General features: G+C 44.7%; 1 protein-coding gene across 1 annotated transcript; it reads left to right on the forward strand.

Moving 5' to 3' along the window:
• Positions 1-371: 371 nt before the first annotated feature.
• Positions 372-13028, forward strand: CD40LG (CD40 ligand). Its single transcript, XM_019956469.2, has 5 exons — positions 372-631; positions 2874-3005; positions 7154-7211; positions 9099-9161; positions 11834-13028. The coding sequence occupies exons 1-5, from the start codon at positions 476-478 to the stop codon at positions 12208-12210; spliced, it is 786 nt and encodes a 261-aa protein (XP_019812028.1). The 5' UTR covers positions 372-475; the 3' UTR covers positions 12211-13028.
• Positions 13029-15615: the final 2587 nt, after the last annotated feature.

Raw genomic sequence — 15615 nt, forward strand, 5'->3', positions numbered from 1 at the left:
AATCCAAACTTTCGTTGGTGTTTCTTTCTTTCTCCATCTATCAGGTTCCCGCTTTATATTAGTAAGATTGAAATTGAAATAAGCCTATTGCTGGTGGATTCATCTGTCACTTTCCTTGAAACTGGTGAACCCCATACGTTAGACAGTGATAGGAAAATACTGCCATTGTCTGTTAAGGAGTCTATGACATTTCAAGGCAAGAATGAATATATGGAAGAAGAAACTTATTTCTTCTTTACTAATGAAAGGGAAAGCCTGGAAGTGAATGATATGGGTAGGTTAAAAAAAAACAAAAAACCTTTACGTAACTTTTTTGCTGGGAGAGAAGACTGCGAAGCACATTTTCCAGGAAGTGTGGGCTGCGACGATTGTGCGCTCTTAACTAATCCTGAGTAAGGTGGCCACTTTGACAGTCTTCTCATGCTGCCTCTGCCACCTTCTCAGTCAGAAGACATCATTTCAACTCTAACGCAGCATGATCGAAACATACAGTCAACCTTCTCCCCGCTCCGTGGCCACTGGACCACCTGTCAGTATGAAAATTTTTATGTATTTACTTACAGTTTTTCTTATCACCCAGATGATTGGGTCAGCGCTTTTTGCTGTGTATCTTCACAGAAGATTGGACAAGGTAAGATGAACCATGGGTCTTCATTAACTAAATTTAGGGTTCTTATTGATGTGTGGGTTGGTTGGATTTAGTGCTACCCAAATGATGGACAATGTTAAGAACCCAAATAGATAAATGGTCTCGTCGCATAGTGGTTGTGGTCTAGTTAGTGAGATATTCTATTCTTTTCTCTGGTCAAGACCCTTGACTCTGGAGTTAGACTGCTGGGTTCAAATCTTGACTCAATCCCCTACTCGTTTTCCGATCCCGGGCAAGTTATTTTACATTTCTATGCCTCAGTTTCCACATCTGAGAAATGGGGATGATAATGGTACTCATCTCATAGATTAAATTCAAGCTAAGACCAGAACCAGGCACAAAATAAGTACTGTGGAGACATTAGCTATAATGATTTGTTTATGTTTTGCTTAAAAAGTAAACTTTTTTTTTTTTTCTGATGGAGACAACTATTTTTCTTCTAAATTTTCAACTAGAGAAGGAAAGCATCAATTTGACCTGAAAATTCATAGTGCTTCGGGTTAACATAGGCATAGAGAAGTCCCCAATTTGCAACTTTAAGTGGAAGTGGTGGTCTCTGTATAATTCTCAAATGCTGATTGTAGTTGTAAGCTGCTCAGTTTCCCTCTGAGATGTTGTGCATTCTTGAATAGCCAGACTTGTAGAACAGAAGAGTGGAGTAAGTTAGTAGGTTGCTCTGCATTCTTAAGAAAATGTTACCATTAGGATTTATTCTGTTTCCATGTGTTTACTCCTCTCCAGTGACAAGCATTATTGGCTGTGTTGACAAAATATCAATCATGGATGAAAAAGAGAAATTTTATCAATTATTTGTCTGGTCTGGATGTGGGAATTGTGGATGCACAGCATCTGGAGACTGTGTTTTCTCAGGGATGTGCAAGGGGTCTTTATTGAGCCGCCAACCTTGAATTACGACCATAAGATTTTCTAGCAGGATAAGGTGGGGCAGGCAGAATTGAGGCAATTCACTGGGTTACTACAAATTTTAGGTTTCACTGCTGAGAAGAGAGTGGGATTCTGTGTCTGGTTGTTTGTTCGTGGGCTGGTGGGCTCTGCTAATCAAATGCCCTGCCAATCAAATATTTCCCCTACCCTCAATAGGGGAAATATTGACCTGGGTAGATCCCTGGGTGGGGAAGATCCTCGGGAGAAGGGAATGGCAACCCACTCTAGTATTCTTGCCTGGAGAATTCCATGGAGAGAGGAGCCTGGTGGGCTACAGTCCATGGGGTCGCAAAGAGTCAGACACTACTGAGCGACTAACACATACACACACAGAGACTCAAATTTACCCTGGCACTTGGGTGTTCTGTTAATGACAGTGAAAGCTGCTGGCTAACTGGACCTTGTTTTGAATCTAAAACTGCAATATGAATACAAGAAAATGGCACAGAATTTGTAACCAAGTGACTTCCATACATTTAATTATTTTAGGACATCAGAAAATAAAATATCTCAACTTTTGGAATGAAAGATGATTTCTTTAAAAATGTAAATGCTTTTTGCAAATACTAAAGTTAAAAAGAGAGAGATGTAATTAGACTTTGAGTAATTGACACGCATTACAAATCCCCCTCTTTTTATAAAGCGCTGGATCACAAATGTTAAAACTAAGTGGGCAAATTAGCTCACCAGAAAACTATTTTATAGATTGTGTTTATAATGACCTATCGTTATTGAAGCAATGGGAAATATGACCATTAAAGAATGTTGCTGCTAATATACATGGAAAAATGTACAATTTGTGATGAAATTTCATTAGAATAGCTATGATTTCTACCTAGTGTTTCAGGCAACATCACATTTTCTTTGCTGGCTTTTGTAGATTTTTTAAACTGCTAATACTAAATATCACTAATTCAGTATCATTGCTTAGTCGCTAAGTAGTGTCTGACTCTTTGCGACCCATGGACTGTAGCCTGCCAGGCTCCTCTGTCCATGGGATTTTTCCACTAAGAATACTGGAGTGGGTTGTCATTTCCTTTCAAGGGATCTTCCCCACCCAGGGATTGAACCTGCGTCTCCTGCATTGGGAGGCGGATTCTTTATCATTGAGCCACCTGGGAAGCACCAGTCCAGTGTACTAATGTGTTATCATTCCCCATTTATATTCGCAAAGCCCTTCTTGTGTTGCTGAGGCCATGGAAGTGATTGTAGAGGCAGACATCTTTAGCTGCCTTCTTCAAAATTACAATTTCTCATGTCCCTGTCATTTCAAAAATAGATAGAAGACGAAAGGAATCTTCATGAAGATTTTGTGTTCATGAAAACGATACAGAGATGCAATAAAGGAGAGGGGTCCTTATCCTTACTGAACTGTGAGGAAATTAGAAGCCGGTTTGAAGACTTGGTCAAGGTAAGGACCTCGGTCGTTGGGAAAAATATCATTGAAAAGTTTTGGAGGGGGGAACCTGCTAGGTTGGTAAACTAAAACCTAACCATGTAAAAGTTTAAACATGTGTCAGGTATATGCTATAGATACAGGTAGACATACATATGTACACACGTGTATATGGGTGTGTATATGAAAAAGCAAAATTGAAGCCAAAACCCTATGGTTAAAAGGGAAAGGAAAGTTTAAAGTGTGCTTGCTCATAGGAATGCCCTTAAGAAGAACAAAAAAGGCTCTCTGGAGAAAATACACACTTTCCTGGGCACATTCACATATGCATGCGAGCTCAGACAGGCAGATGCCTCGGGGGGAAAGGATGAAGTCCACCACCTTGCTTTTTGCATTTTCTTATCTTTCCATCCAAATCTTAGTGCCTTCCCACTGAGGACCCAGGGTCTGGTCCCCATTTCCCAGGGAAGCGCTAAACACTGGCCACTGCAGTGTTGGCAGGCCACCAGTTAAGGGTTTGCCTTCACTGGGGGTGATGGGGACTTCTGAGCACTGATAGACTCTTAACATGTGAAGGAACGCTTTGCTTCTCTCATGATGGAATTTCAGGTACCACGTAAGTAAGATCTTTTCCTTTTACTGTGAGGAGAGGTGTGGGCAATGGGTGATGGACTGTCTCAGTGCCACTCGAACCAGACTCCATAGAATACCCCCTGCTCATGGAGCCAGTCTGCTCTACGGCCAATCAAGACCCAAGGCAGAGAGTTTGAAGTTGTCTTGCCCAACAGACTGGTGCCCAGCATTAAGTCACTGCAGTGGTTTATGTTGTTGTTTAGTCGCTAAGTTGTGTCCGACTCTTTGTGACCCTATGGGCTGTAGCCCGCCAGGCTCCTCTGTTCGTGGGATTTCCCAGGTGGAATACTGGAGTGGGTGGCCACTTCCTTCTCCATCAGTGACCTATGATGGGTACCTAAAGCAAGAGTTTTGGGACAGTTTACTGAGGATGTGCCTACAATATTAATCCCATCGTCGTAGACAAGGGGTCTAGGAGCTCTTTCTCCAGAACAGCATCTAGAAATCGTTGTGCCTGTTTCCCCCTCAGAACAAAGTTAAACATCTTGGGCCCTCAGGGGACTTGGGGGTTGTGAGTAGGAGGCCACATCCAGGCTGAGGACAGTGCTGTGCCAGGTGGGTGGGTAGCTAGAGAAACCAACAGGAGTTCTCAGATACAGATAATGTGTCATTTAACCCAGGAGTGGAAGGGCCCGAGATCTTATTTCTGAGCTTTTTCCTGTCCTCCTATACTGTCCCTGGTATATCATTTAATCCAGTAGTGAGGACTCTGGGAGCTTATCCCTGAGTCACCTATGGGAATCAGAATGCAGCTCAAATCTGTGGCTGGCTTTTAGGTTCTCCACAGGAATACAGGTTTTAGAGGAAGACTCCTAACTCTTTACATGCAAGGCTTGGAAATGATTTGAGCTTCTCTGGTTCCTTGAGGCTTCTGGCCAGTATTACAGAATATTGGAAGGTGTTGCAAATTTAAATGTGAATAAATCCACTTTGAGATCAATGCTTAGCATATTAAATGTGCTTGACTATGTGATCTTGAGCAAATGACTTCACCTCTCTGGGCCTCATTTTTCTCAGTTATCCTATGAGAGGGCTGAGATGTTCCGCCAGGCACTACCAGCTTCGACATTCTATAATTCTCAGATCAGCCGCCAGTTCCCCCAAAGGCATTGAGAATGGTTGTTGGTTTCTTCCCTCCCTCTTACTGAGAGTTTACTGTTGTATTCCAATATCTCATGGCTATATTTCCGGTCAGATATGCAAAGCTTCCCAAATCAGCTACCAGGAGAAAAGCAATGAAAAAGTCAGTTTGGTCTCTCTGCTTATACTTGCATGAAAAAAATGGCAGCTCCCGAGTTTCATATTCTGAAAAGGCAGACCTTCCCAGGCATGTCCACCAGAGTGCCTCCTGTGAAACAGAGGAAGCCTCTTGCCTCCACTGCTGTGGGGTAGAATCCGAGTCAATGTCATCTGCACCTCCGATGCCCACGACAGTCGGACCCAAAATACTCCAGCTCCCCCTCCTCTTCCAATGACTGACCCCACTCCAATATCCATGCCATGAAACTTCTCATTCTAAAACAAAATATTTTGGACTTTTTTTTTTTAACCCAACAGGCCAACAACAAAATAATCCCAAATTAGATCATTTGTATTCTTAGCTAATGTTAACAGGCTTCCCTTCTGGGTCACAATCTGACTACTCCAGAGCAACCTAAAGTTTGAAGCTCAGGAATGGATGTTCAAAATCATCAGATCCAATTATCAACCCAGAGCTGCTGCTTCTCCCCACAGTCTCTACCCAGCAGTCCCTCCATCTCTGTTGGAACGCCTCTAGTGACAAAGAACTAATTCCTGAGGCAGGTAGAACCGAGCTGTCACTCTGGGCAGAAGATGGGATTCATGGTTGCTATTAGGTAAATGGAGGCAGCATTTTAACCAGTATAATTTCACATTAAATCTTCCTCCCCCCCCCCAACTGCCTGTTAGAATGATCAGTTCCTGGATTGTCTGCTGGCCAATGCCCACGATGTCTTTGATAAGGTCAGAGCATCTCCTTTTCGAGTTAAAGATCAACCTATCCAGCCCTGCCAATAGAGTTCCCACTAAGAGAGAAATAACTCCTTCTAGATTTTCTAAAATCAACTTTAAAAAGTCTGTCAGTTGAGGTGGGGATTGAAGCAAGAGAAGGGGGAAGGCTCTGGGGTGTGTGGCTGGGGGAAAGTTCACAGAAAGGCAAGGCCGGACGCATAAAAGACAAACTTTGCTGACTTCACATTTTCATGTTGGCCAAGCCCTGACACCAGGGCAACCACCTAGTCTAAAAGTATCTCGACTTCGATCATCACACTCCATCTTTTGAAAAGACACGAAATACTCTTTTGTTGGCTTATTATCTTACAAACATTTTCCTGTCGCCGCACTTTCAAGCCACCACCCTTGAGCTCAAGTGGAAAGTTGAAGCTCTGAGCCCCATGCAAGCATTTTGAGGCGCAGGTTGCCCATTAGGCTCCATGACTTATACTCTCACACCTGACACCTGAGCCCCTCAGTAGTAACAACACTAATTCCTTTTAAGGGAGGAACAAAAAGGAGGGGTGCTGTGGAAAATTGACTCCAGGAACAGGAAGGATCACAAGCCTTTGATTATCCAAAGATGTGAAAATATTATTGCCTTCCTCCTTTGTGCTCAGAGCAGAGGGTGATGGTGTGGGTTAAGCCCTGCCTCAGAGTGTGATCTCATAGTTTCTACTCTCGGCTTCAGCCTCAGACTCCTTGGGTGACCTCATGCCTGCCAGTTAAGCCCACCAGACCTTTTATTCAGTATCTTTAAAATGGCAACAGCAGCCTTTACTACCTTCCAGACTGTGTAGACGACACTCTCTGCTAGCTTTCGTAAGGGCCTCTAACCATCCTGCAGTTGCTAGTGAGAAGCAACCCCTTAAGAAGTACTGTGTTTGCCTTGGAATCTCAGCTGCACTGAGACATTACTTAGGTTTCTTCTATGTAGATTATTCTAAATAAGAACAGGCCACATGAGGCAACCAACAACAAGAGAATCTCTTCAGCCCATTGAAATGGACAACAAAATTTAAAAATGTCTGAGGGTCTTTTCAGGGTCTGGGATTTCTTCCCAATGTCAAACTTACTACTTCCATTTCCTAAGAGGTTTCAGACTAAGTTTATTCTAATAGATACACATCATTTTTATGTTTATTAACATTCTATCTACCAGTTCCCAAGGAAGAATCAGCTCCTCATTCAGCATTATTTGTCGATATCTCTCAGAGCTGGGGAGGTTGGGGTCAGAGGAGGGGTCAGGATGGCAACCTCTGGCCTGGCACAATAACAGAGCCCAAATTCTGTCTCAGGTCTACCCCTGGGCTTTCTGGGCTGTCAGCTCATCTGTCAAAACCCTGGGCTCTGAATTACAGTAGGATGGAATTAATGACAAGCTCAGAGTCTATACGATAATCCTGACCAGAAACAGACAACAGAGTAATGACAGATGTCAAATGCATGCAACCTCTCTCTAAAGGCCCCGTCAGAGTTCCTTTCAAAATGACCTTTTGCTATGATTCTTATTTTAGGATATAATGCAAAACAAAGAAGTAAAGAAGAAAGAAAAAAACTTTGAAATGCACAAAGGTAGGTTGCTCTTTACCATTCCTATGAATACTTAAAAGCAAAAAGGAAGCTTTAGGCTGATTGTATTGAACAACGCCAAGCTGAATCAGGGAACCTTTAGCCCTGGAAATAAAGCAGGAACATGGCTGCGAAATCAACATCTTCCTTGGTGCCTGTTACTTGGAAAGGATTTGTGTGGACATATTTACAGGGAAGGCTGTGCTCCTTTAGTGCTGACAATACCAAGTATGAAGAAATTGTATTATTTTCAACACTTTACAGCAACCATACAGCCTAGCGCCACCTACGGAGGATAAGATGACCAGACAGTCGGCATTTGGTAGTGGTGTCATTCATCACTCAATGATGACAGTTTTTCATGGGGAACCACAGCCAGTAGAACCTCAGGGATCAAGAAGTGATTCAGTATGACAGCCTTGTTCTTTGCTCTATTCTTGATGTCTGAGCATCTCAAACATCCCAGAGTTGAAGGGACTTCTTGACGGTCCTCAAATCTCATACCATTCCCAGGTCATGAATCTCCTTCACACTAGCACTAACCATCTTCCCTCTGAACAAACATGCCTAGACACCTTCTAGCTCATAAAGCAGCCTGGGCCATCTTTGAATGACTAATAATTAAAAGAAGGTTACTATATACTCAAGAGAAGTCTTTTCTTCTCTGGAGTTGAAATTTATTCTTGTAATCTCCATTCACTGAATTGACTTCTGATCTTTGGGGCCATACTAAGCAAAGTATATAATTCCTCTTCCATACAGCAGCTGTCCAGATGTTGAAAATGGCAATCATGGCCCCTGAGCCTTTTCTTCTCCAGGATAAACCTCCTCAGTGTCTTCCACTGTTCCCCCTTTCCAGGATTTTTCTTTCTTTTTCTGGACACACTGACTTCCCTTTTCCTATTAGAATGTAGCACCCAAAACCAATATAATAATTCCTGGGGTGACCTGAGCAGCTGAGTACGGGAGAAATGGAGTGTTGGTAGATGGGTGTTGTTAGAGAGACTACTATATCACAAAGTCAGTGTAAAGATGGTATGGCTTGTACAAATTTAATATACACAAAGAAATGCATTCATACATATAGAGATACAGATACTGTTCTCTGAGGCAAAGAGCTTGCTTTAACTGTTGGTCTGAATGCAAGGGGTTGCCTGATTTCCATGAAGGCTTTGCTTTCAGAATGACTGTAAAATATGTTGAGTGATACCAAATTGTTAATTGCCATGAAATTTGAGGAACGCACTTCATGTGGGTGCTGCCTAGCAGCCTTTGAGAAAATGATATACTTAACAAAACTGATCATTTAGGTCACACAACTTGACTCAGTATTTATAGGAGACCTACAAGGTGTCCAGCTCCAAGCTCATTACTGGGAAAAAAAAGGAACTTCCACATCATGTCCACACTTAGAAGATCAGCACAGCTAATTAAGGAGCAAGTCTACACGAGAAATGGTTGGAGGCAGATATACTGTGGCCAGTGCTTGACCAAATCAGGCACCGTGAGCATCTTACTAGTTAAGTGTGTAGGCATGACCTTGGGGCTCACTAAGATGACCAATGGATGGGAGCTTTCTTAAAAGTAAGATTCAAAATGTGTTTAAAGAGGATCATTTATCTTTAGCCCGTGTCAATCTATGTAAAGCGAAGTCAAGTACTGAACTACTCTTGGAAGAATTGGGCTCAGTGGAAATAATCAATTCAATTGTTTAGATTTTAGAAACAAACTTTGCCCTCTGTGGGAGGGATTTCAGGCCATCTTATGCTTCCATTCACATAATCTGTTTAAGTACAGTCTCTATGATTCAGCTGCAGAACTAGACTAAATTGTTTGGTGGCCAGTTTCGTGTTTCTTTGGCCTGACAGTTGGCCTTTGGTTTCATTTCAGGTGATCAGGAGCCTCAGATAGCGGCACATGTCATCAGTGAGGCCAGTAGTAAAACAACCTCTGGTAAGTCCAAAGCATCTGCGCATCAGTCACCTGAGTGAGGGGCAGGCTAGGAGGCTACAGTTGGGCAGCCTAACGATTAGGCTCCTCTCTTCCTTTGGGGCCCAATTTACAAAGCTCCCCAGACACGTCTCATGCGCTTGCCTTTGTCTTCAAAGTGGGCTCAAATGCACAGATGGGACTTAGAGGGACAAAAGGCAGTGGAAAGCAATCCTGATGGACTCATTAGGTTCTTGCTCTGTGGCTGATTCTGAATTATGAATTACTGGGTGGAGGGACCATTATGCTGACAACATAGAAGAGGTGGCAGGTAGTGACCTCTTGACTGGGAGCATCCCTCATTCTAACCCCTCTTCACTGTGTGTAAATGGGCCTCAAGGGGTATTTCCTGCCATCTTCCAATCCCTGTATGATTAATCCCCACCTCTTTGGGGCCAACCTTAGGGAAATTAAAGGTAAAATCATTCTGCAAAGATCAATAGGTGCCGGGACATTAGATTTTTCAGTGAAGTAACAATAGATGACATACTGGAATCTTTTCAACTCTGAATGATATTTCTTTCCATATATGTTCTGCCATGATTCTAGCCCTCAGATCTTTTTTCCCAAATCTGTACCTCATACTAACTGGTGTTGGAGAATGTGGCCCCTCTGATAAACGGATGGAAATATACACATTAGCATAAAATCTCCCATCTACATAAATGCAGGCCAAGAGCATTAGAGCAGTCTTTGAAAATTTCAGCACAGTGCTCTGGAATGGAGTTCTAAGCAGTGTGTGTGTGTGTGTGTGTGCGCGCGTGCGTGTGCATATGCATATGCATGTGTGTGAGACACAGAGAAACAGAAACCAAGAGAGAGGAAAGGAGATACAGCCTCATCTCTGAGGTGGCTTGGGCTTCTCAGTGGGCATAACACATAGGTGGCTATCCCGGATCATGGAGTAGGAGCGCTGGATAGAAAGGTTTTGAACACTGAGGCTTAAGAACCATGACTGCCACTTGCTGGGTGACCTTGGGCAAGTCCCTTTACCTATGCAGCAGTTTCCTGTCTCACTTACTTCACAAGGTGACTCTGAGCATCAAATCAGCTAATATGGAAGAAAGTTATTCTGTCAAGCACTGTACAAATCTAAAGTGTCATTCCTTAACTGACTTCCCTGTAGCTGTCAGAAGAGTAACATAAAGCCCTTTTTGAATAACACTTACTCCCACAATGTTTCGTAATTCTGCCAGTACCCCTTTCTCAGAAAATACACTTAGGGGAGAGTATCACAACCATATCAGCATGTCCAGGGTGTTCATCCACATGATACTCTCTCATCCGGATTGGATGGATGCCAGCCACAGAGACACCTCTTAGAAGAATAGCTTGCCTTGGATAGATGTCATGGTGCTCCCACATCCTGTCAAAAGGTCCATGATGGCTCTTGATCCTAATGTAGTTGACAGTCTGCAGCCCAGTAGGTTTGCAGAGGATCAGATGAGAGTCACATTTCTTACCCCACCCCAGCCACAAACCTCCCAGACCTACTTGGTCATGCTGCTCTAATCCTGACCTACCTCTTACAGCAAGGACAAAAATTAGGTAAGGACTTGATAACAATAAACCTTGTGGACAGAAAGATAGGGAAACCGCTCATGTTTTCTCAATCAGATAGTCTAAAAGTGAACACATCATAATGAAGCCTTTCTAGAGTGGTCTGGAGGCCCACGCAATGTCAAGTATTTCACGATGCCTTTCCTGATTACGGAAGGGTGAGACTGAACAGGTGGCGTCTTGTACCCTGATAGGCCGAAGACCACCAAGCAGGAGTGAAAAAGAAATAGCTCAAGGAAGCAAACGCATCAGTACTTTCAGTTCTCCCCACCCCACCCCCCGCAGCCTTGCTCTCTGTGGGAGCTGAGATTTGAAATCGGCTGCACACACTACTTTGAACCCACTCAACATCTCAGCCGAGAAAATGGCACATTGTTGGTGGGTACTCTGGCTTAGCCACAAGAATACAGGCACTTTCAAGTTGGTGGCGCCCACTACAATGGGAAATCAAAACACACAGTGAAATGACAGGTTTATTTTCATACTTCCTTGCCTAATTTTAGTCGTTGCTGTGGGAGGCAGATTGGGTTTGCAAGAGCCCGATCAGGTAGGAAGAAATGGGGGTCTTGTCTTTGCTCTATGCTGCGGCTGAATGAGACAGATCAGCAAGTCTTTGACTTTAGAAAATTCAAGGAAAGCAAGATATGAAAGTTGATATTAGTAACGCTTTGAGCATTTTGGCACGCATGATTTATGACACGGGATTTTTTAAGTCATTCGCACTGGCTGAAGTTCAAGGGTCAATTGGCTTTAAGAGTTTTTAAGGGGAGAAGGAAACTCCCTTTGCTCGGTTACTTGAGTTAGTCTGCACAGCGAGTCTCAGAGAGATTGACTTGCCCAAGCTTGAATAAGATCTGGATTGGAACCCAGCTCTGTCCAACAGTGCAGCCCAGGCTGGTTGGTCAGCCGTGGCTCCTCCATAGTCTCTGAGGGCTGGAGGGGTCCTTTAGACTCCCTGACGCCACAAACTTGCCTTCCTGTATGAAGCCAGTATCCAGTATGGAACTCTATTGTCTGTGAGAATCTGAATCATGTATGCACAACCTCACCATGGCTTTCCCCCTTCTCCATTACAGTTCTCCAGTGGGCCCCCAAAGGATACTACACCCTAAGCAACAACCTGGTAACCCTCGAAAACGGGAAACAGCTGGCCGTGAAAAGACAAGGATTCTATTACATCTACACCCAAGTCACCTTCTGTTCCAATCGGGAAACTTTGAGTCAAGCTCCATTTATAGCCAGCCTCTGCCTGAAGTCCCCAAGTGGATCAGAGAGAATCTTACTGAGAGCTGCAAACACCCACAGTTCTTCCAAACCATGCGGGCAGCAATCCATTCACTTAGGAGGAGTCTTTGAATTGCAATCGGGTGCTTCGGTGTTTGTCAATGTGACTGATCCAAGTCAAGTGAGCCACGGGACGGGCTTCACATCATTTGGCTTACTCAAACTCTGAACGGTGTAAGCCAGCAGGCTGCGGCTGGGCTGATGCTGGTGGTCTTCACAATCCAGGAAAGCAGTTAAGACAACTTCCCCGTTGAACTGCCTATTTATAACCCTAGTATCCTCCTGACGGATAACTATTTATTATACATCCCAAGGCATGTAGGGCTGCAATGAGTAAATTACTGGGCAGGGGAAACCCCAACAGGCCCTGATCCATAAGAGCTTATATTCTGAAGCAGCAACCCCACTGACACAGACATTCAGAGTCCTGTGAAAAGACACCATTATGCACAGCTCAAATTTGAGTAAACAGCAGAAAATTAGCCAAGTTTAGTTTTGTTTCTTTGCATGCAGTGTCTTTCAGTGGAGGATGTATTTGATTTCTCAGTGAAGATGCTGAAGGGAAACGGGGAGCTTCAGCTCACATTCAATCATGGTGGATTCTGGGTCCCTGGGGCCCTGGTGGAGATGGGGCAGACTTTAGGAAGTATAAGGCAGTAGAGAACCAAAACCCTACCCCCACCAGCCACCCTGACACTCATTCTCATCCTCTCTTTCTCTCCTACATACACACACACACACACACACACACAGAGTCAGGCAGTTGCTCATCAAGTATCTTATTTCAACCCTGTTCCTGTCTCCACTACTGTTGATGGGGTGGGGGGTGGGGGGAAGAGAAGTCAGCTCTGAGGCTGCACACTCCTCCCTGAGAAATGACTGTATTTAAAGGAAACCTATTGTATCTACCTGTAGTCCTCATTGTTTCCAGAATGAAGTTGTGATTATCTTATTTATTTTTTGAATAATAAAGATCTCTTAACATGATTGTTGTTACTTTGCATCTGAAGCCCCAGGCAGGGGTGTGAGTTTGGGGGAGAGGAAGAGTGTGGTGTTTTCAGAAACTTGGTTCTGAAGCTTGTGGCACCACAAAATATCTTGGTGAAAGTACACTCCCTGGAGGGCTGTGATAGCCTCTGATGGATGACAGGGGAGCTTAGCCAGTGAGAAACTTGCTCTGGAAATGTTGCTGCTGCTGCTGCTGCTAAGTCGCTTCAGTCGTGTTGGACTCTGTGCGACCCCATAGATGGCAGCCCACCAGGCTCCCCTGTCCCTGGGAGTCTCCAGGCAAGAACACTGGAGTGGGTTGCCATTTCCTTCTCCAGTGCATGAAAGTGAAAAGTAAAAGTGAAGTCGCTCAGTCCTGCCTGACTCTTAGAGACCGCTCCTCCGTCCATGGGAGTTTCCAGGAAATGTTGCAGGGGATTGCAGAGAGGCTGGGTTTTCTTCTCAATTAGTCACACCTAAGTGAAGCTTAAATGAGAAGCAGTTGCTTATCTTTTTAATAGCTGTCGAAGTGGTTCCACCTTAGGTAAGAGGACATGGAGCAGGGACCAACCGAGGGGAAGCATTTGTCCCTCGGTCTCAGTTGGAGGTGACAAGACTGAGGTCACCTCCAATTGAGGGGGTTTTCACACAAGACGCCCAGAGTGGCTTCATCTGCCTTACCAGTAGAGGGCCCTTCCTCTGGCAAATACAAGCAGAAAAATATTACTGTAGCAATAAGAATGAGGCTGAGGAGAGGTCGGTACAGTTCTTGGCTGCTGGTCCTGCTCTTTGGTCCTCTGGACAGCACAATCCCTTCTTGGCTGAGTGACTCAGAAGGCCTTAGAGCATGAATTTCTAACATGAGGCTGAAGAGTTGCTGGACAAACTTGCTGGCTTGTGTACTTTCTCCAACAAGGGAAGTTTGGTCTGAGCCTGGGTGACATTGTGGGTTCAGAGATATGTCCACAGTGCTGTCTTGTCCTCTGGAGTGAAAATCCTTCTACAGTGTCACTCTCACATGGGAGACTTGAAGGAAGAGGGGCAGAGGCGGGGGCAGCAAGAAGACCCTGGTCCTGATCTTCTCACACGTAGGCCAGGCCCCCATCTTGCTGACGGGAAGGCTTGGCCCAGTCCCAAGAGAAGATAATACACCGGCCATGACTGTCCCCTCTCACAGTTGATGAAAACCCACTGTGGAGCACAGCCTTGGGTGGGCAAGAGGGTCATTAGAAGGGAATTCATGTCCAGGCCTTTCTACACTCACATCCTCTGATTGAAACCTTGTCCCTGCACTTCACCCTGCCTTCTTCTTCTTTGGAAACCATGATGTTCCAGGCTATCTCTACCTCTAGGAACCGAGTGGCTAATAAAATCTGTTATCAGAAGGAATGCTGTAGACACAGAACCTCAAAATTTCTAGGCTATCTCCTCTGCTGCCATGCTTCCTGCTGCTGCTGCTAAGTCGCTTCAGTTGTGCCCGACTCTGTGCGACCCCATAGACGGCAGCCCACCAGGCTCCCCTGTCCCTGGGATTCTCCAGGCAAGAACACTGGAGTGGGTTGCCATTTCCTTCTCCAATGTGTGAAAGTGAAAAGTGAAAGTGAAGTCGCTCAGCCGTGCTTCCTACTATCCTCTAAATGACACCTCCCACAGCCCCAGCCTAGAACTTTCTCCTAAGTGTCAGCCTTACAATCCAAGTGCCTTCAACCCTTCAGATGGCTTCCACCTGAGGTCAGCCTTACCCTTGCCAAGAACTCAAAGGCCTGTCCCCTCCTGCTCTACCTGTTCACAGGGGGTCATCTCTCCCAGCTCAGGGGTTGAATGAACCCCTTCAGGCTACTAATGTCATGCCTTTGGTCCTGACCTGCCTCCTAGAGTGTGTCCCCTCTGCTCACATTTCCAAATGGTGGGCCCAGGGGTCAAATCCAAGGTATCCATATGGAGCCCTTGATCTTAACCCTGCACAACGGGACCCACTTTCAGTGTTGCCCGAGCCACCAACCAGGCCTGACCCCTCACTGCCCTCAATCCCACATCCTGTCCCCCTAACCCAACACATCAATCTTATTTCTTAAATAGCTCTTAATCTACTTCTATCTCTACTGCCAGGATCCTAGTCTGAACTCCTGTCGTCTGTCTTCTGGAAGTGACAACAGCCTCCTAGACTCCCTGCCTCCACGCCTGCTCCCTCTCATCCATTCATCCTTCTCATCCATTATTCAGCAGCCAGAGAGAATTCTTAAATACAATCCTGATGTCCACCACTCCCCTCCTTTTTAAAAAAAAAATATTTATTTATTTGGCTATGCCTGGTCTTAGTTGTAGCATACAGGATCTTTAGTTTTGGCATTTGAACTCTTAGTTCCGGCATGTGGGATCTAGTTCCCTGACTAGGGATTGAACCCAGCCCCCTGTACTGGGAGTGCCAAGTCTTAGCCACTGGACCACCAGGGAAGTCTCACGCCCCTCTCCTTCTTAATCACCTGAGAATAAAGACCAAAAATAACGAACTGATTTTTTTATCCTGCCAATACCTGTCCCAGTGTAAGTGCCAACCCTTAGCTCCTCTGAGCAAAGCTACAAATGC

The sequence above is a fragment of the Bos indicus genome, chromosome X, assembly GCF_029378745.1.
Source record: "Bos indicus isolate NIAB-ARS_2022 breed Sahiwal x Tharparkar chromosome X, NIAB-ARS_B.indTharparkar_mat_pri_1.0, whole genome shotgun sequence".
Lineage (NCBI taxonomy): Eukaryota > Metazoa > Chordata > Mammalia > Artiodactyla > Bovidae > Bos > Bos indicus.

Excerpts from the sequence above, each read along its gene's own strand:
- CD40LG (XM_019956469.2), top strand. The coding sequence starts at position 476 with ATGATCGAAACATACAGTCAACCTTCTCCCCGCTCCGTGGCCACTGGA. Across the intron at positions 632-2,873 it reads TTCACAGAAGATTGGACAAG|ATAGAAGACGAAAGGAATCT; the intron begins GTAAGATGAACC and ends TTTCAAAAATAG. Across the intron at positions 9,162-11,833 it reads CAGTAGTAAAACAACCTCTG|TTCTCCAGTGGGCCCCCAAA; the intron begins GTAAGTCCAAAG and ends TCTCCATTACAG.